Source organism: Aulonocara stuartgranti (genome assembly GCF_965226115.1).
Source record: "Aulonocara stuartgranti genome assembly, chromosome: 4".
NCBI lineage: Eukaryota > Metazoa > Chordata > Actinopteri > Cichliformes > Cichlidae > Aulonocara > Aulonocara stuartgranti.
This window is the reverse complement of record NC_138942.1, coordinates 35,951,338-35,972,429: the sequence shown is the minus strand read 5'-3', so window position 1 is coordinate 35,972,429 and position 21,092 is coordinate 35,951,338. Positions and strand designations below refer to the sequence as shown.

The 21,092-nt window shown below is 48.6% G+C and overlaps 1 protein-coding gene across 3 annotated transcripts; it reads right to left on the bottom strand.

Moving 5' to 3' along the window:
• Window positions 1-288: 288 nt before the first annotated feature.
• Window positions 289-20,402, bottom strand: nbr1b (NBR1 autophagy cargo receptor b). Of its 3 annotated transcripts, XM_082530450.1 has the most exons (23): window positions 20,118-20,402; window positions 17,403-17,465; window positions 17,129-17,147; window positions 17,008-17,030; window positions 15,779-15,967; window positions 15,606-15,683; window positions 15,259-15,527; window positions 13,878-14,003; window positions 13,435-13,641; window positions 12,827-12,986; window positions 12,104-12,187; window positions 11,834-12,019; window positions 11,478-11,594; window positions 9,249-9,324; window positions 8,484-8,594; window positions 8,015-8,191; window positions 7,583-7,855; window positions 5,712-5,895; window positions 5,371-5,616; window positions 4,913-4,998; window positions 4,753-4,825; window positions 3,749-3,842; window positions 289-3,268 (listed from the first exon to the last, which is right to left on the bottom strand). In XM_082530450.1, the coding sequence occupies exons 1-23, from the start codon at window positions 20,217-20,219 to the stop codon at window positions 3,095-3,097; spliced, it is 3,117 nt and encodes a 1,038-aa protein (XP_082386576.1). In that variant the 5' UTR covers window positions 20,220-20,402; the 3' UTR covers window positions 289-3,094. The 3 variants fall into 3 exon arrangements, with proteins under 3 accessions (XP_082386576.1, XP_082386578.1, XP_082386577.1); XM_082530451.1 differs by lacking the exon at window positions 3,749-3,842 and having other exon boundaries at window positions 3,126-3,268; window positions 20,118-20,401; XM_082530452.1 differs by lacking the exons at window positions 7,583-7,855; window positions 8,015-8,191; window positions 8,484-8,594 and having other exon boundaries at window positions 20,118-20,401.
• Between the last annotated feature and the right edge of the window lie 690 nt (window positions 20,403-21,092).

Sequence of the window (21,092 nt, the reverse complement as noted above, 5' to 3'; positions counted from 1 at the left end):
AGCAGCACTGTTCCTCCTCCACCTCTGATGGACGTGAGATCCAAACTCTTTTTCTCTCCTCCTCAGCCTAAACCCGCCTCTGTCAGAGGTCACTTCCTGTTTAAAAAGGAGCTACAGTGTTACAAGATACTTGCTCAAAGACGCTCAACAGTCCCATCTTTGACACTGTGAAAGATATATGATGACATTCATCTAGCATGTTTGTTGCTTCTATTTACAGGTGACATCACAAACGTGACCTTTTTAGTTGCACGTGATGCTTCTAACACACGAAGCAGAAGCCTCAGGTGGGTGTAATGCATTTAATTGGAGACATTGATTTGTACATCATACAATATTCATAAAGTGCAACACAGAAAAAAGCAAAGAGCCATCCCCCGTTTTTCTTCCTCCATAAATACATCTTCCCCAATTTGAACATATTTCATCCAACCACAGCTTCTGGCACACATGACGACTCATTTCAGCACGATGACACACGGCACACACCTGACCTTCATTTGAAGCAGGCCACACTGAACCTGTGGCAGGACACTTTTATTCTTACCTTTCAAATTAATTACCTATCCGAGAGGGTGAAACCCGACAGCATGATTTATGAAACGCTAATATAAAAGAAATAATGAATGCCTAAAACTGATGAAAAATCTAAACATCCGTGCGAGATGTCCGGAGCTGTTTGAGTCAAAAACGTGGCCCAGTGTGGGGGCTGTACCTCTGGTCCTTCAGACAGCAGCAGGAAAGACAAAAGTTAGAACAAAGAGCTCATGCTGTTCTTTAAATCGTTTCAACCACCCAGCATGTGACCTGCACGTCTGCCTCAGGCTCCACCCACACTGTTGCTTTCTGCACAGACATGTTGCATCAACCACACACCAGTGCAGACCGACACAGACAGGGTACCATGTGACGTGAGGTGTAACGGCATAAAGTATAGAAGCACGCAGCGTATCGCACCACACCAACAAAACATCCGTTATTACAAAGTATGAGACTAAAACTGCAGAGCAGCTTTAACTAGCACACCTAAAGACACGCCGTCAGACTTACAAACAGCCTTCAAGCAGTCAAAGCAGAACTTAAACTAACTCAGCCCACTACTTTACTAATGAAGTCAGCTCAGGGTCCAGCTACGAGCAAAAGGAAGGAGCAGCGACCTTACTGTGCACACCTGACCGAGCCCGCCAACGTCTGCAGCACCACGTGTGTCTGGGATTCACAACAAGCGTGGCAACGAGCCCCTCGTGACCCGCACACCTCTTTGGAACTTTCTCTAGTGGATGGAGGGAAATCCATTTCCAAAGGTGTTACTATAGCTACCAAACCTTAATGCTGAAATCAAGTCGCAATCACCCGGGCCCCTCAGCTGACCCTAATGAGCAGACGTACCACAAACCGAACAGGCAAGCACGTCGTCCGCCCATCTTAAATCCTTCATCTGATGGGAGAACTGAAAGCAAACAGCTGATAATGAACTGCGTCACGAAACTGCGTCTCCATTCAAAACAGCAGAAGCATGTAAACATGGGTGGGAAATAAGAAGATGGGACGCGCAGAGGACAGGAAAGGAAGAACGTACGCTGCTGCTCATCAAGTTTAGCTACGATCGCTCTATGCAGAGGAACTGGTGTGTTTCCACAGCAGCTCTGGGTAAACTGGTTCTCCGCGAGGTTGCAGCTCTGAGTGCTGAACAAACCTGGTTGATTAGCTAGTTAACCATCATGCAGTGGGACAGTGAAGTCTGTTCACCACCACTGACTCACAACAGCAGTAAATCACACACCAGCTAACAGTCCGGCTCAGTTTCAGCTACACTGAGTGGTTTCCAGTGACTTCTCTAAAACAGGTGATGCACACATGTTGTATTTAGTGTATATGAGAAAATCCCAGTGATGGACTAAAGTTACAGGACAAAGGCAACGCGCAACCAAAACGGCACGCTGCAAAAAGCTCATCACACACGTCGTTACCAGCATGAAGAGCGTCACTCAGATGATCTGGGCTGAGCACGTGTGCGAGTTCTGGGAAACCGACTCAAAAAAGGAGGAATGTGTGTTTTGAATAGCACGGCTATTTAAACATCAAAGTACTTCATTGCATTCATCATCACAAGTCACATCAACACGAATGTGTCGCAGCAGTCCTGCTCCTCCAGCTGGAGCTCTGGAAACACCAAAGGGTCAGATTTTATACAGTAAAGCCTCACACACACTACGTCACCTGACCAGTTCTGCTTACCTACAGTCAGTGTGATTATTTACAACCCGATAATAAAGTTATTAGTAGCTGTTGGAACGGCTGCTCAAATAAAAGAGAAAGAAGCAAACCTGCAGCTGACACTGTGCAGACGAGCTGTGTGGGCCTGCTCTGGGACACAGGCCAATGATATCTAACCAAAGGAAATTTGCAAACAATGCTAGCTTCGTGAACAGCATCAGCTCACTACCAGTCGAGCTGCTTGTTACAGTCGTCACCACAATACGCAGAAACATGCACCACCAGCTGGTGTGATGGAGCCGACTGGACGAGGCGAACGAGACTCTGAGGAGATAAGATGACTTGATGCCTCAGCAGGACCATCAGCACGAAGCTGCATTTTCCTTTAGCCCAAAGATGTTCTGAGCGAGCGGGTTCGGTAGGCGACCTGTGAGAGTCTGCTGCTGTGGACTTGAGCAAAGGAAACGCGTGAGGGTGCGTCTGTAGCTTTTTGGGATCCCTGCAACCAACAGGAGCAGGTACAGCAACCGTGGAGTTTCTGCAGCCAACACAACTTTAGCTCAGGTTTGATGGAAGCGAATGCTTTCACGCTTCACACTTCGTTAAAATCCATGATGTTAGCATGTGGTGTGATTCACATCTGAAGACCTAGAATGCCTGTTTTCACCTTTCTTAGACAGATATGCAAAGAAAACCTGCAACTACCAAGATCTACGCTGAAAGTACTAAAACTACAGACAGTGGGTGGGTGATGGTCCGCTGGAGGATCCAGGGCTGCTGGAATGTCCCCTGACAAGCTCGTAGTATAATCCTCGGTCCAAAAGGGCAAATTAGTGGAGAGCTGAAAAGAAGGAGGAAGAGTTTGGCCTCCTCGTCATCAGTAGCGTGTAGAGTACCAGTCATTGTCGGTCATCTGAACGAGCTCGTTGACCACGTCCAGCAGGTTGTAGTTGTGTTTCTTTAGCAGACGCTGGTTCAGAGAGCGGTCTGCAAAACCCATCTCCACCAGCACGGCCATCATGGTGTCCTGGGTGGATGCATCCACTGGAGGCTGGGTGGAAACAAGATCGGATCAGTCGAGCGAGCCAGCTACTGATTACCGCACAGGCCTGAATGAGTCTGTATCTGAAGTGTTTGAAGGTCTGACTGCTGACAACATGCTGTGTACAATGTAAATAAAAGCAGAGTGCAACATGTCACGACTGCGTGGCGTCCCCTCGTCAGGAACTGATCGAGCATCGGGAGCACCGTCTGATCAGGGAGCACCTTCGCCAGCTGGCTCCTGCTCTCCTGGATTAGGGATGCAGCCCCAGCTTAAAAGCCTTTCCAAGGTAGTGCAATTAGCTTTGCATTGGACTGATTAATGTAAGTGTAGCCCCACAACTGTGTCGCCTACGTGTTGCATCGCTATCATGCAGAGAAAAGAGTTCAAACCTGGGCTGTGACGTTTGCTTCAACACTGGAAAATAGGCTTGAAACTCCAAAACACACAAATGTGAATATGGGAGAAAAAAGCTGCTAAATGTGTCACCTGTGTGGGGCCTTGTCCGGTGAACAGGGCTTTGTAGGCAGAGGCAGCTACTGACAGAGCTCCTTTCACCAGGCCGCCGGTGAGGCCTTGCTGCCTGAGGAGGGCAAACATTTGGAGAGTTAATCCTTTTGTTCTCTCTTATCAGTGTTTACGATTCATGGATGTGAATTTATTTATGAGCTGTCTGCAAGGGGAAAGGTTACAGCAGCAAACAGAAACCAGAAAGCATCCTTGGACTTCATGCTGCCTCCAAACTGTTAGTGCTCGTCATTCTACTCGGGGGGCCAAAACATTATTCTGCTTCTGTCTTAGTTGGCAGCTGGGATTTAGAAGCACAACGATGGGCCAGGCTCTCAGCAGAGCCACGGTGAGACGACTCCTGTACGTATGTGCGTCTGAGCTGACCTTAACCTGACCTCAGGCTGACCTGTGAGGACTCTGCCTGCACAGTCATACTTCGAACAGCACTGCAGTTCAATCAGCTTCATTTGAACCTTTGTACATTACTAACTTCACTTTCTGAGCCTCAAAGGCAGCGAATCGTCCTGTGAGCCTGGGAAACTCGGACAAACAGCAGCAGGCAGCTGGACTGGCAGCTTGTTACAGTCTCACTACTTTAACATGAAGACATTATTTAGCTTTTATGTTAGCGAGCAGATAATCTGCCTCCCGTCTCCTGGAAGCCTGCGTTTGTCCGTTTCTATTAGAAGCTACATTCAAAGTGATCGGATGATGGCGCGACTCTGATGTCTGAGATTTGTAGTATCAGTGGTGTGCACGCTCCATACTGAAGAGCAGATACAGGAAGTTGAAAAACAAACTGAAAGAAGCTGCATCATGTAGGCTCTGCACGATAAACCAAACCTAGCCAACGGATGGATGGACGAATAAAAACGTGATAGCTTCATTGTGCGCGTGTGTGTGCGTGTGTGCGCGTGTATGTGTGCGTGTGTGCGCGCGTGTGTGTGTGCATGTGTGTGCGTGTGTGTGTGAGAGAGAGAGACCTGGGGTCCTCGGGGTCGTTCTTCTCCGTGTCAGTAGCTTCAGGATCAGTCTGAGCGCGCTCAGGAGCTGCTTCTGCAAGACAGAACGATGCGATCACCGTGGACTTCATCAGAGTGGTACTGTGACTGAAGTGACAGCGAGACCCAGTAAGGAGCCTACCGTCCTCAGTCTGGTGCAGTTCTGAACCCTGCGCTCCTTCCTCAGCGCCGGCATCCTCCTCCTCTCTCTCTGCGCTGCTCTCTGGGCTGTCAAACACAAACATGTTTGCTTCGCTCATTTACTGTCCGCACAACAACAACGCCTGTGCCGCTTCATTAGCTTCATGACTCGGCTCGCTGTATTTGAATCTTGTTTAAATGAAGGAAAAATGTTTTTATATGATACGGCACACCATCTAACATATTTTGGTAGCTATTTTGTGACTGACAGGTGATCATTTGTACACAAGCAGGAAAGAAAGCATTAGTAATCTCCTTTGCTTGATGAAGGTCTAGCCCTGAAACGCTGTAAATGAATGGCGCTACTGTGGTGCAGATGTGGTGCAGATGTGGTGCAGCAGTGGAGCGGTCGGTCTGAGGAAAAGACCAGCTTTCCTGAGGAAACGTTCTCATGCTTACTGTGATGTGACGACAGCTTGAGGCGGGGTGACTACTTCAGGAGTCAGCGGCTCATCGTCCAGCGTCTGGGATGTACACAGCATATCGTTGGCACTGCTGGCTCCTGACAGCTCCATTCCTGGAGCCGCTTCATCCACCTCGTCCGCCTCCCCCTCTCCTGCGGCACTGTCCCGACGCTCAGCTGAGGGGGTATCTGGGTCTGTGTCGGTCTTGGCTTGGACGTCTCCGGGCTGGGACAGAGCAGAGCTGCAGCGGGACCGAGAACAAAGAAAAAGTGAAAGCACTGATTACTGTCCCACAGCCGAGGGTTCTCCCACACACTCCAAAGCCACGGCTCCTACCTGTACATGGACTCTCCCAGGGGCCGAGTGGTGTCAAAGCAATCGGGGAGGATGATGATGTAATCCTCGGAGGACGTGGAGGAGGAGCGACTCCTCATTACATCCCTCTTCTCCTCCTCTTCTTGCTTCTCCCTCACTCTGGGCTCCACACAGATGCTCTCCATGTGCGACTCCTCAGCTTCACCTGTGATGAGACCAAGGAAGCAAACGCTGGGTGTGACTGGCTGCTGTGCACATGCTGGGACACATGCTGGGACACATGCTGGGACACATGCTTCACTCCCACTCATGACACAGAGGTTCAAGCTTCGCTTCGACTTCTGTCGTGCCCAAAAATGGCGGCAGAAGCTAGAAACATAAAAGAGGACCTGAGGGTGTGTAGTGTGTGGACCTGATGCGTAGCTTGATTTTTAGAAAGGTGCACAAGGTTTTAACACATAAGCTAGCTGGAGCCTAGCTTAGACTTGAAGCAGGAGCAAGACCATCGCACTTCTAGAAATCTGGACAAATTTATTAAACCCCCCAAAACGGGGCTCTCCAGAGACTGAGTCAGCTCCCAGCCAGACTGAAAACAACTTAAACATAAAAACATCACAAAGAAAGAACAATACAGTATCCACAACAGCACCAGAGAGTAAAGCAGAGAAATGTGGATTATTAAAGGTCCAGTTCAGTTTCATTTACACAGCACCAGATCACAACACAGTCGCCTCAAGGTGCTTAATATAGTAAGGTCGACCCTACAACAATACATACAACAATCATATGACCCCCTATGAGCAGCACTTTGGCGACAGTGGGAAGGAAAAACTCCCTTTTAACAGGAAGAAACCTCCGGCAGAACCAGGCTCAGGGAGGGGCGGGGCCATCTGCTGTGATTGGTTCTTGATTCATTTAAAGGAACATAATCATTTCTGTTAGTACACGACTTAATAAATTGATCAACAAATCGAGTCTTTCTATTTGTGGCAGCAATTTTCCAGCTTATCAATCAACCAAAGACCAGACAGACTGGTGCTTAGCCTCGTCCCCCCCCAGCTGTAACACCAGTGATCACCTATCGTCCACCTGGGCCTTACACACAGTTTGTCTGATGTCTCGACCGACCCCTCCCCTCTTGTTTCCTTAGCGTAAGGAGGCGTGAACTCGTATGTCAGGTGCATGACAGCGCCGTGAGGAGTAGCAAGCCACAGAAAGTTGGGATTTGGAAAACAGATGGAATGGATTCAAAGGCAAACGCAGAGGCTGCAGTGTGGGAGCACTTTGGGTTTAAACTGAATGACCGTGGTGAAACCTGTGTGAGCCGGTTTGTCGCCTTTGTTGTCAAATAGTAGCAACTAAACTGCTTCCTGTTAAACCCAGAATTTAAAATGCTGCTCCTCACACACGAGCTCTTCAATAATCGGCCCCAGTCGTACAAAGTGTTGCAATTAGCTGACATTTAAAGCATAAACAGCTGTTCCTCGACAGAGTCCTCCTGTTTGTGGTGAAGGAGCTCCACACAGACCCTCAACTGTGCTGTCACAGCACATGTCAGCTGGCTGCCCGTTAGCACCGCTGCCTGGGGTTTCAGTGGCGCCCCTCCTGCTGATGCTAGCTGAAAGAGTTTCCAGAGCTCCTCCCAAACACTGAGCTGACCATAAGCTGCAACCCAGAGCTTCAAGTCTGCTCCCGTACAAACCAAGGCCGCCATCACACCTCACTGTCCTTGAATCGAGCCCAGTCATACGGTGACATCTTCACTCAAATTAGACGCCGCCTCCACTTTATATACAGTCTGCAAATGGTCAACGCTCACCCCCAAACTGGTGCAAACAGCTGTTTCTCACAGAGAAGCTGCTTGAGTCAACATATCAACTTAAAAATGTCACCTGTGGCGGTGTGTTCTGGCAGCGTGGCGGTCCCGGCTGAAACGTGGAGCGGCCCCGGTGCTGAGCTCGGGCCAGGCAGCACGTTCAGGGGCACAGACGTTGGAGTGGGCAGGGAGGCTTTCAGTGGGGAAGGGATGGACGCCTTCAGACCAACGAGGGGTTTCATGGGAGTCTTGGAGTTGCTAGAGCAGCTGTCGGGACTCTCCTCCATTTTCACCGTTTTACTCAGACAGGACAGCGAGGAGGAGGAGCCCTGAGCAGCTGGACGTACCACTGAAAGGAAACACGAGGACCACAGTGAAACACCAGCAGATCACGCTGCAGTCTGACGTTCCAGCCAGAACAGACTGTATGTGAACATGGACGCGTTCCAGCCAAACAAATGATCATTCATTTAAACGCACGAGCCGGCGCCGAGGGCGTGTCACTGACCTTTTCCTGTACCTGGGCAGGATCCTCTCAGAGGTATGTGATCAGGAGCCTCCTCCAGGGTCATCGAGCGAATCACAGTCTCACAAACAAACTGAGTACCGCTGATGTCATCCTCCCCTTCCTCCTGAGCTGGGACTCCGCCCCCTTCAGCTCCAGGTCCTACCCCGTGGGGGACATCTGAGGACCAGCAGCGAGACAACAAATGTCAAGACACGCCCATTTCATTTTTGAACACAGCTGTATCAGCAGGACAGCTGCTCACAGTCAGAGAGCCAACTGCATGGCTGTGAACAGCTGGACAGTCTTTGAAGAAAACCTTCACCCCATTGCATGCTGGGAAGCCAAACAGGGTTTTTCAAGGGACCTGAATCAAGTCAGTCAGGTGCGGCTTCTTTAACGAGTACTTGTAGTTTCAACAGAAGCTTTAAATAAACTGGGAGAACACTGAGGAGGATTGGGACTTCATTACCCATGATGCTATTGATGACTTCAGTCTCTTCCTGAATCAGACCCAAGGAGGGGCTGCCCTTGTCCAGCAGAGGGCCATCTTGAGACAGAGGGGACATGCAGGGTGTGATGTCTGGAGGAGAAACACAGACAGCACTGAGCTCTTACAGCACGTGGACTTTTACAGCCGGCTGACAGAACGAAGACCGAGTGGCAGTTTTTCCAAAAGTGTAACATTTTGAAGCCGACGTGGGGAACACTTCAGAGAGCTTGGTCACCTGCTCTGTGTCAGAGCACTGCGTCTGGAAGCTGAGAGCACCGGTCTCTGATGTGCAGACTGAAATGTTCCAGCCTCATTCGTCATTTATTACGCTCCGAGTGTTTCCAGTGAATCAGCTGTGGGCTGCAGACACACCAGTTTAGCACCTGAACTGCACAAAGCCACAGAAAGCGGTGCGTCTAACCAAACTCAGTCTGCAGCTTCCCCACTCGATCAGGGTCACAGCACCTGACGCTAATCAAACTACGAGGTCAAAGAAACATGAACGTCTATGAATCACAGACGGCCTCCGTCAGCGTGTCGGGCCGATGCTGCCACTGCTCAGAGGACGCTGTGCTCGCCGTGTCTGAAAGAAATCTGCTGTCTTTGCATGTTACAGTTTGAACGTTGGTATTTGTGGTGCAACAGATTGTATCTGACTATTTTATTGTTCACATAACTGACGTGCTTGTAGTGCACACACGTGTCTCTTAACCAGGACGAGTGTTCTGGCTGTTCTCTTCTTACCAGCAGGCGTGTTGGTGGGGGCGCTCTCCAACTCTTGGACGATGTTGATATCCAACAGCTCAAAAGACAGAAGATCCTGACAAATGAACAACAGGTAACAGATTACAAGGCTAGTCTACAGGTCACCTGACCTGTCTCCAAACCAGTACAATCCAAGGCAGAGCCCCAGTTTATAAATGAAGATGATGATGTTTCAAATCATTTGTAACACGTTTCTTGTTAACAGAGGACTCAACTTATTGCTACATAAGTGCAGGGTTGTTGAGTGCCTGAGTCACTTTGCTGTTAAAGTGCCATCCTGTAGTAAGTACGAGTCATAGGCCACACCCCTTTCCTTTATATTTTACTGGGAAATGAGACTTTGCATAACTTCAGTGAATTTGAAGGTGAATGACGGCTCTAATGGCTCCACACACGCCCTGCCACGCCGCCCTGCTGCGCCGGATTTTCAGTCCAGTTGCTGTGTAATCTGCAAACCTCAGCCTCTCCCTGTCTAAGCTGGAGTGGACGTGAGTGTTTGTGTTTCGCAAACCAATCCAGCTGTCAGCCAATCAGCATTTGGCCCACAGTGAAGCCACGTTACGCTGAGTTTTTGGAGGAACAGATTGAAAAGCCCCTCCCACAGGCTTGCATAGGCAATTACAAAAGCAAACGGGGGTTGGTGTGACTCAGGTGGTAGAGCAGGTCGCCTACTAATTAGAAGGTTGGTGGTTCGATCCCTGCCTGCACGGACCAACTACACTAACCCCACGCTGTCACTCAGACGTAGCTGTATCTACTAAAAAGCTCTGTCACCTCATTCTTCATTTATCGCATCCACAAACTTGGAGGATCCTGTCTTCCTTCTCTCACCCCAACCGGTCGCAGCAGATGGCCGCCCCTCCCTGAGCCTGGTTCTGCCGGAGGTTTCTTCCTGTTAAAAGGGAGTTTTTCCTTCCCACTGTCGCCAAAGTGCTTGCTCATAGGGGGTCATATGATTGTTGGGTTTTTCTCTGTATCTATGAAGCGCCTTGAGGCGACTTTTGTTGTGATTTGGCGCTATATAAATAAAATTGAATTGAATTGAATTGAATTGAATTGAATTGAATTGAATTGAATTGAATTGAATCGTGTCGCTCGTTTATTCTGATGACAATAAATTTGACTAAAAGTCTGTCTCCATGGAGACACGTGGACTCTGAATGTGAATTTAGACGGAAGCAGATTTACAGTTGTTGCTCGTTTGTCACAGTTCATTTCAGCCTGTATCATAAACAGATTACTAGGGATGGGTATCGTTTAGGTTTTATCCGATACCGGTGCCAAACCGGTACTTTTGAAACGGTGCCGGTGCTTAAAGAATGGAGAACACAAACTTTGTCCAAAAACCTCTCATGTTCAGCTGGTTTTTTGTAAAAAGATAACAATGTTAGCCTTTTCTGCAGCTATAGGGCATATATGGCATCACTCTTGGCTGGAAGCAGTGCTTAATCAATGGCCAGGACTCTCCTCTTCGTGTTTTTGGGGGATGTTGCTAACTCCGGGTCCGATAACAGGCACCACACCCGCAGTAGATGTGCTCGGTGTGAGGTCTCGCAGGAAGCTATCAAATACGGCGCATTTCTGGGCTTTTAAAAAAAACGCTATGCGTCGCCAGGTGTTTCATCGGATTTGAGGTGTTACCTCCTTTGACAGTATCACAGTATCAGCTTAAAGCACTTGTTGCTGCTGAGTTTGCATCTTTTGCTGTGAAGTACAGCCAGACTTTTGACCGCTTCGCCTTGGGCATTTTTAATCTGTAGCTCTGCTCTAACAGAACGTACGTACCTGGCCCCGCCTACTATCCTCGGAAACATAAAATGATTGGCTAGAATCCAAAGTGTGTCACAGCTCAGGAAAAAAAAAGCAGCGAAATGTGCGCTGCTTTTCGGTCTGGTTACTACCGTTTATGTCAGAACCGACACCGGTACCCAGCCCTACTATCAAAGACAGAGCAGCACACTGACTGCCAGTGTGGACCAGTCCCAGTCTTCACAGGCAACAAGTTTACACAGCTGCAGTTACTTTGGTTGTGCTATGATCTGTACAAACAGATGCTTCACTGCACATTCATGGACATTTGAATAAACAGATAAAATATGAGCTATTATTATTCCAGCTTCATGTCAGCTGCAGTATACGTACAGTAACGTGATGTTAGCATACTGAAGTTTAGCTGCTAGGATGGGGAGGAGCATCACAGCAGGTTACCTGTGCAGTGAGCAGGTCTACAGACGGGATGTAGTACTCTTCTTGGTCCACTGACAACAACGGCTGTTCCCTGGAAGCTGCACACGCTTTCCCATCCTTGGCTACTGGGTTCTTGCCCTGCAGGCAAACATTCACATCAACCTCATTTGTGAATTTGCACATCCAGAAATTTATTTCATTTTTAAACCATCTAAACTTCAATTTGTTTTGTATGAAATTTACAAACCAACCATCCTTGATCTCACCCCAACCCTCTCACACCAATTAGCTAAACTGCAGGAATGTCTTACAGAGTTAAAGTTTGAATAAAGGTTACATCAAATGATTTCAGCCTCCCTGAACTGCATTCGTCCTACCTGCGGTGTGACACAGGGTGAAACCAGGATCCCATCAGCCATCATGGCTGCTGGAGCCAGAGGGTCGACCACGATGCTGCACCACACTCTCGGTCCAAACTGCTCCCCAGCGTGGGCCAGACGCCAGTGAGATGTGTAGGAGCCCTCCACAGTGGGCGCACACAGCGCTACGCTCACTATGCCAACCTGCACGCACACACACACACACACGCTTGTTTCAGTGCTTCACGAGGACACGTGCCACAGCTCGGTGGGATGTCTCACACTCACCTGTCCCGGCTGCAGGAAGGGAACTGCCACTTCTCTCCAGCGGTCTCCAGATCCCACTGCCAGGTTTCCCCACATAAACTTCAGCTGCAGGAACCAAACAAGACATAATATAATGGTTCCTTAGTGGGAGTTTGCACAGTGGACCAAAGCCTCCCACAGGTGTTGAGGTCAAAGAGCAAAGTGACGCTCTGTGGTCAGTAAATGTCAGCACTTTGCTGCTAAACGTGATGGAATAATGTTTGACACTATTAACACTGTTAAGGAGGGATTGGTTGGTCACAGTGAAACAGGGTTGCTGTTTGTTTACACGAAACACAAAGCACGGCTGAACTAAGCCTGTTCAAACACAAAGCACCAGGGATGAACCTGAAACTCATGAGATGTGACGACGAGCGTGGAATTTGTGTTAGTCAGTGATGACATTTCACTACAAAGGTTGGGTAATCAGTGACGCTCATCACCTGGGATCATGAGTATAGCTGTTTCTATGGCAACCCAGCCAACAGTTACACTTCCCCCAAAATGTAAAACGTACATCTAACGGTGGGTCGAATAATATAGTTGCGTCACTGTGGCCAGCACACCGTCAGGTCACGTCTGTGCTGTACACACATGGACGCGTCCATGATATTCACGGCTCTGAGACGGCGAGCAGGTCTCGTTCTGGTGTAGGTGCTCTCAGGAGAATCCAAGCTGTTAATGAGCTGCTGTTTGAGACTTTACCTTAGTCTCAGCACTCCAGCTGAGAGTCCCAGTGTTCCTCATCTTCCAGTACTTGATAAACTTGGTCCCAGGACGCAGACGCGTTCCGTCAGGAAGGTTTTCGTCCAAAAACGCTGCCGTCATGGCAGGAACCACCAGGGGACAGGGGCGCTTTGGTCGCCTGGGCAACAAGAGGAAAACCCCTTTATTCAAATTCTTCATCACGTCTCACTTTAAACTCATTCATATCGTCATTCAGCTCCCATCATCCCAGAGCAGCGGTTACAATGGACCGCCTTATTGACTGCTGCAGTCTGCTTGCCATATTTTCCCACAGTCTATTCACTTCATTGCACTATAACAACCTAGGATCACCATTCATCTTTAAATGTGCTTCAACTTTTGGGGAAGCCGTAGTAGGTGGACAAAAGCTTTCAGGCTCACAGAAATGCATTTCGTCCACACCGACCCCTGACGAGCTGATAGCGCCTCGCTGTGACTCGACTGTGTGAGCTGATGTTTGAATAAAGACAGACTTTGTTTCTGGAGCTACTCTGGAATCACACATGAGGAGATCGACACTGAGATATTTGAAGTGCGTCCTGCAGCCTAACTTGGTTGGGACCTACTCTGGGCTGTTGTGCTGTGTGGCTCGAGGCTGCAGGAGGACGGGGGAGGAGCTTCCGTCTCGATGGGACGAGCTCCACTGTATGCCCCGCCTCTCCATCCTCAGCTGCTTCCGGATTTCCTTCACCTCGGCTTTCAGCAGGCGCTTCTCGGCTTTCAGCCGCTGCTTCTCTGCCTTTCGGAAACTGCGATCCCCCCGCCTGTAGAACCTAAACAACAATGGATCGAGATGAAGTAACATCAGCATTATGGGAATGTCTACAGCCAGGTGTAGCATTTCATACTGGATTCAGACAGCCCTGCATCAGCTCACACTCATACCACATATCTTTAAAACAAACATTCATGTTTTTAAATATTTAGTGTGTAAAGCTGATAATATGAAGCTAGTTTGTGCTTTTTGGTAAATATGAACACGTGTTAAAGTCCGGTAGCTGTGTCACACCTGCTGTGGTCTGGGGCCGGTGATCCGTGCTCCGGGATGGACAGGGGAGTCCTGGCTCTCACCAGATTGTGACTGGGATCGTGGGAGAAGCTGCAGGGCTCGCACAGAGTACAAGAGGTGCACACGCTGTGGAGTGAAACAGCCCAGAGGGATGAGAGGAAACGTGAGACTGCATCTAAAAACTGACACCGTGATGAAGAGCACGCACTCAGCTTCACAATCTGCAGAGATAACAGCTCCTGGCATGCAAGGAGAACGCAAGGAACTGCACAATGTGACCAAACAGTTTGTGTGCAGAGCTGAAGTTAGAGCACCAACATCCTCCCTTTACAGCAGCGAGGCCACAGGGTAAATGTTCACTTGGTAATAGGGCTGGGCCATATCATACCGTTCACAGTAATAACAGTGTAACTTTGGGCAATGATGGGAAAATGAAATATGGCGATAGAATATGGGTAAAACACGCATGCGCAGTGCCTTTGTTTACATATGCACATGGCGGCGACGCAGAACGAGAAGAGGCGAAAGCGGATCGTTGAATGAAACGATGAACCTGAACTGGTTTGTAAAAATGCTGCAGCTTCAGTGGTGGAACTGGTTTAGCTTTCGTCCGTCAGATACACAACAAAGCACTATTTTTGGTAGCGCATGCTAGCGGGCCGTCGTTATTACCGTGTTGTTTGGAAAATACGGCGCACTTAAAATCAATCCTTTGATTTTTCTGAAAGTCGACAGAGCCCCTTATAATCCCGTGTGCCTTATGTATGAACTCTGGTTGTGTTTACTGACCTCGAAACGATTTTATGTGCACGGCGCTCGAAAATCTGTCAAATGTTTCAGTACGACTATCGTAGGCGGAGCCTCGCGGAGTGATACGTACTGTGCTTCAACATAATATTACCGTATTGTGTGTGTATAAGCTCTTTTTAAGTTCTGTGGATGTTATACATGGTTATGCTGAGGATGTGTCGGCCAGTTTCCACTGGAAATGCTTTTTGGTTAAACTGTCAGCGAGGAATTTGCACTGTTACATTTTTATATAACTTTAATGCAGATAAAAAACAGCTGCTTGTTTCAGTGAAAATACATTGATGGGTTTTTTGCACTAATAAAGTTGTGGAGTTGTAAAGTGTTTTGTCTAGTGTCAATTATATCGTCAGTTATATCGATATTGCAGATGTTCAAATGCGTATCGTGATAAATATTTTGGGCACATCGCCCTGCTCTGCTTGGTAACAACGTTTTGCAGCTTATTCATTTGTACACTGACAAGTGTTAGAGTTAAACCCAGGCCTACTGCGACACCGGGACAGCGTCTTTCACCAACAAAGATAAATCAACAAGCAGAATCCAAAGACTGAACTTACTCAACAACACATACCTGCACTGATAGCCTCCTCCAGTAGTCTGCCCCCTGCAGGACGAGCAGGGAGGAGTTGAGGAGGACGGAGCTCCAGGCAGAGTGGAAGAGGACACCTCGGGGACCTGCTGGGTCTCTGCTCCTCCTACAGCTTCCACTCTACCTCCACCAGCTGCACCAGCTCCTCCTGCTGCTCCTCCTCCCCCTCCCAGGGGTTTGTGGATGCAGCACTGTCCTGAAAACTCCCGACAGATCTTTTCCACTGCCTCACGAACTACCTGGTCCTTAAACTGAATGCAGTAGCGAGCACTTTAGTCATCAGTCGTTTAGCGGAGTTACTGCTATGACACTCATCAGGACGTTCTTACCTTCTCCATGTAGGAGGTGAACCAGGCTGGAGGAGTCTTGTCTTCTTCTTTGGTCCCTTTTACTTCTTTCATGATCACCTGAGCAACAAAAGAACATCATCTATGTGCATGCAAACATATGGGCGCAGCAGTGGATAGATGCAGTAAGAATGAAGCCTGTGCTGGGCTCTTACCATGCCCTGTTCTGGCACTGCAGCCTGGACCTTGCGACTGACCACCTGAGCAAGTGAAGGGCAGTGCTGTGGGGGCCTGAAGCCCCTCTTGGGTTCTGCTCCGCTGGCCTTGGTGGTGGCAACCCTCGTCGGCTGGCCTCGAGTTTCGTACACATTCATGTGCAGTCGGTTCCCCTGCCTCACCGCACTCTGGAAAATAAACACGCCGTCAGTTTCTCCGCTAGATTCGTCACCGGCAACACAAATGCTTCACTTAAGAAGAGCAGTAAGCACAGCGATACTATATCATAAGGAAGTCTTTATTTTCATGGGTCAAATGTAACTGCACAAACCATGAAAGAAGAGAAACACCAGTAGGCTATTATTACTTTATTTCTTTATCAATTAAACAGATCAAAGTTGTGGAGAAGCCTGGAATCAGGATTGGGAAAGCTGTGGCTATCGACCCAAACATGTGGCCAAATGATCTCAATATAAAAGAGATAATCACAGATGGTAAAGACACACCCTTCATATCACATCACAATGAAATAGAAGCTTATGGCGGATGATAGCATGGGCGGGACGTGAAAATATCCTCCGTAAATCTGGAGTCTTCTTCATACACTAAGAATAACTGTGGAGTTCCACAGGGCTGCATGTTAGACCCAGTTCTGTTTTCTATGCCTTGTCCATCAATGAAGGTGGATCTGTGCTATACACAGGTCAGGGATCTGTGCTGGAGCTGGATGTGAGGGGGTTCGATACATCTTAGCTGACGTTGCAAAGTAAACAGGCGCTGCTTACACAACGAGCTAACACAGCACTCCAAGACACCAGCAAACAAACACTCCACAGAAGCTTTCCACGTCACGTCTGCACTGTAAAGGAACAGGAGTGTGGAAGCAAGGACACCACACTAACACTTTCTATCCACAGGCTACTGAACCACTGCCTATGTCCAACTGTTTATCCATAACTGGAAATTTGCACTTTTCGTACATATATACACCCTGATATCGCTCTGGATATATTAGCACTGTGACAGTGTTGCAACTACTCGCACTCTAACTTCTGTTTACACCCACATATAAGCTGCAGGATTCACAAAGCACTGTTTTACTATTATTACTTTCTTGTAGTCGTGTGAAGGGAGCCTGCAGACTAAGCAGGTGCTCTGCATAACCGTCTGTGTTCTGCAGAGCACATGACAATAAACTTCTTGAATCTTTAACCGTGAATGAGCTCACCTTCAGAGCCTCCTCATACTCAGCTGGAACACAAGCAGAAATGACCAACGTTAACATGAGTGCACTTTTATTTGGACTTTGTTTAATGTGTAGCATCATGTGACTGCCCAGGTGCACTTACCTTGGCTGTTAATGGACACCTGGAGGAAGAAAAGGAGAAGACGGTTACATAAATATGTGCTAAGAATGCGTTACATGGAGGAACTCCTGGAGTTCAAGGATCGCTCCTTCATACAGGGCTGCTCACTTGTTAGTGAATCCTGGTCAGAATGTGAGCAAAGTGTTATAGGCACAACTTACCACAGTCATTCAGCTAGGCTACCACATTCTACTGCTGTAGGTTAGCTGTACCTACTCACTAATCTCACTTTGTATGGCACTCCTCAGTCTCTTACCTCCTCGTTCTCCTCATCAAAGTAGGTCAGCTGCAGGCTGCACAGGCCAAAGGAGCGCTTGACCTGTAATAGACAGACAGATGTTGTCACATCCAAAGTCAACTCTTATTTACTTCTTCACTGTAAATCTCAGACGTGTGGTGCTACACAATAGCTCTGAATGGCTGCTCTGCAAAGCTGGTCTGGCCCCAAAAGCTGGTTCTGCTCATCTGGACGTTTTCAGACTCGTGGCCCCTGATCAATGATCATGACAGTTTGCATATCAATGGTCACAAACTGACCCCACTGTTCCTTCAGTGGTGCTAGTGTCAGTCATTATGCAAATGTGCTGTTTATAAGGTTGGAAACCTGCAGTCACTGAAAACAGAAACAACCTTTTGGGATTTGCTCACCTGGACGACTGAGCATGCATCAAGACAACTACTCAAAACATGTCATTACTTCAGGACTCGACGGTTATAATTCTCTTCTATAATTAGGCTGGAAACATCTGGACCTGACCCAGAACACTGTAGCAACAGAGAGCCTCCCCACACTGACTGCTTATGAATCCATTACTGAACTTCATTCCTGGTAAGTCTTGAATGATGAGCCCATCATATCCTGCAGAGCTGACAGCAGCACACACCCACAGAGGGCTGCTGCTTACTTCTGGTTCAAAGCCAGTCTTACACACAGTCCTACAGGGTGAAAGGTCACACACTAAAACTGTTTTACATAGAAGAATTGTTTTTGCATATTTTGCACTCAACCAATCACAGCTCGATCAATGCTCGAGCAAAAGCCCACGAACGTCACCAGATGGTGTTTCCTGCCTTGATTCAGTTAATGTAACACTTCAGCTGAGCTCTGTGCACTGACACCGAGTGTCTGCACCTCAGTCACATCTTCGGCTGCATGAGTGTTTGAACAAAACTGTGGATTTATCTCCTGCAGTTTGTGTTTCACCCACACCCAGGCCTCCCCAGACCTGCTGACCGTGGCTGCCCCTCCTGAGCCTGATGCTGTCGGAGGTTTCATCCTGTCAGGACCGAGCTCTCTGATTACGCTCACACTGTAACACAAGTGCTCTCTCTTGACATAACTGTTATTGTGGTGTTATAGCAAAACAATAAAATGAAGTGTATACTTTACACATCAGGCACAGAGTGAACACATTCAGATCCATGATTGTAAATGAGGACGACATCACAACTGTGTGTGCCGAGTGCTTCAGCTGCTGAGGGACTGAGGGAGGAGTTGTTCCTGTATGTTTACTATCAGGAGGATGATCCCTCAGCCACAGGGACCAGGTCACAGGCCTCCATCTACGCTCCTGCTAGCTGTTCACATGCTCTGAGCAGCACAGTGCATGCCTTTGACACAAACACATATAAGCTCGTACTGTTTCACAGATCGGCATCAAATGAAAAACAGTGAATGCTAAACCTGTTGCAACAGTCTCAGCAGCCAAACGTCTGTGACTCAGCAGCACTCACACCAATGATGTGCTCCAGGTACAGCCGACCATGCAGGGCTCCGAGCCTGTTTCACCTTCTTGTTCCTGACTTACTGCATTTCCAGTCCCAGTCATATATAACTGGGCTCTTGCTCAGGGCTCCGTTACTCTGCACTGCCAAACAGATCTACTGCAGCTCTGGATATCTGCATCCTTGCAGTGCGTAGCTGCATTTCTGAGGAGGTGCATGTCAGACTCACAGATTTAACACAGTACACAGTAATGAGCTGAGCTCTGTCATTCACATCTATATTATCCTATGGTTATTACGCCACACGCCGAAGTCCTACACGTGGCAAATATTAGAGAAATCTGTGCGTGTATCTGAATTAAACCAACACTTGATAACAGATATAAATAAATGCAGCCAGGCTTTCATCCTCGGATCTGTCACTGCGTTACTAAAATGCACCAGCTCAGTGGAAATGCTTCCATTTGTTCCATTTTCTGTGGCAACGTTAGGAAAGCAGCATAACGTTAGTTACACATAAGGAGCGTGTGCCCATGTCGTGCTCGCAGTGAGGACACAAACACAGCTCCTGCACCCCCGCTGCGTGCTGCAGCCGTGGAGTATCTTTGTGGTTGTTTCGTCTGTTTACTTCCTGCACTCGGAGTGAACCACTGCGCATGGCGGTGAATTGGCTACGCTGTTGCTGGTGGTGACGTTAAACCGCTGGGCAGAAAACGCAGGAATGTGTACGGGCCTGTCTGACGCGTTGCCTTTACCTCCCCGATGCCCACTGTGACCCACGCAGAGCCTTAAAGGTCACGCACTGATTTTTCTATTATTCGGCGTGTTTCGCTCTGACATGCACAACAGTGTGGCTCAGTCTGGAGGGGCGAGCACGTCCTGAACAGCCTAGTGTCTAAGCAGGGATCACGGCCCGCCCGTGGAGCTGCTCGAAATGAGTGCGGCCCGTCACGAAGCGGGCCGGGACACAGGTCTGCGCGACGTGACGCACTCCCGGTACTTCCCGCACACTGTCGCCGTCACACCCGCTGGGCTGGGCCGCTCACCGTGACGGCTCGGGCTGGAGTAATCCTCTCCGTGAGCACACAGCGGCCCACGGCACCTCTCACACGGAGGTGTAAGCGTTTGCCCCGTGTGTCTGTCAGCACCTGTGGGCCCCCTGAACCCCCATCCCTCCGTGTGCTGCGTGAGCGCCATGCGTGTGGCGTCGTGTCTGACAGCAGGCCTGCTGCTCGTCTCTGCTTACCATGGCCTCCATCGACTCCCAGCTCTTGGTCTCGGATCCCGACAGCAGGAAATTCTTGGAATTTCCCCTGAAATTCACCTTCAGGTTGATGTAGAAATCCATGGCGCCCCCCTCGGTGCTTTAGAGCATATTACACGCGACGTACACGGAGGGTTTTCCGCACCGCCGACGACTCTTTCTGGGTTAACCTCAGCAGCTCAGTCCACCACGATTATCCGTCGAGCTGTGAGGCGTATTTTGTGTTTACATCAGCGCAATGAACACACCCACTTTGCACCACGTGTCCGGAACAATTTCTTCTTTAGGGTGCCTCTGTGCCTCTGAGTTGCGTTACTGCCCCCTCTGGTTTAACGCCGCCATATTGGCTTGTGTCCGCGATGCTGTGGGCTCCTCTAACGAAGATAGAGCCACGAACTGGTTTGGTTCTGGGCGATGGCTCACTGCACATCAGCACAAAGCTGTTTCAGATGTACAGGAGCGTCATTAGAAGCTTTTTGATATGTTATTATTAATATTATTATTATTTCAAAGTCTTTGGGCAAAAAGAGTGTTTCTTCCCTCCATCCATCCTTTTCAGGGTCACAGGGGGCACTGGAGCCTATCCCAGCTGGGCAAGACGCAGGGTACACCCTGGACAGGTCACCAGTCTGTGGCAGGGCTAATGTAACCAGTGTTCCTGCGTTGTGTCTGATAAAGAAAGGTAAACGAAATAAAGACCTCCAAGTTATTAACTTGCCCACTCCAGCTGCTCTCCTACAGGGGAATTGTAGAAAAGGGCCTGCATTTATTTTTTTACATTAAACATAAAGTACAAACTTACATTTGACACAAGATTAAAAAAAACCACCAACACGAAATCCGACATACCTGATAATGAATGGTAAATGGTAAATGGCCTGTATTTGTATAGCGCTTCTACTAGTCCCTCCTAGGGACCCCAAAGCGCTTCACACACCCAGTCATCCACACATTCAC

Excerpts from the sequence above, each read along its gene's own strand:
- nbr1b (XM_082530450.1), bottom strand. The coding sequence starts at position 20,219 with ATGGATTTCTACATCAACCTGAAGGTGAATTTCAGGGGAAATTCCAAG. Across the intron at positions 8,192-8,483 it reads AGTCATCAATAGCATCATGG|ATGTCCCCCACGGGGTAGGA; the intron begins GTAATGAAGTCC and ends GCTGGTCCTCAG. Across the intron at positions 5,617-5,711 it reads CTGGGAGAGTCCATGTACAG|CTCTGCTCTGTCCCAGCCCG; the intron begins GTAGGAGCCGTG and ends GTCCCGCTGCAG.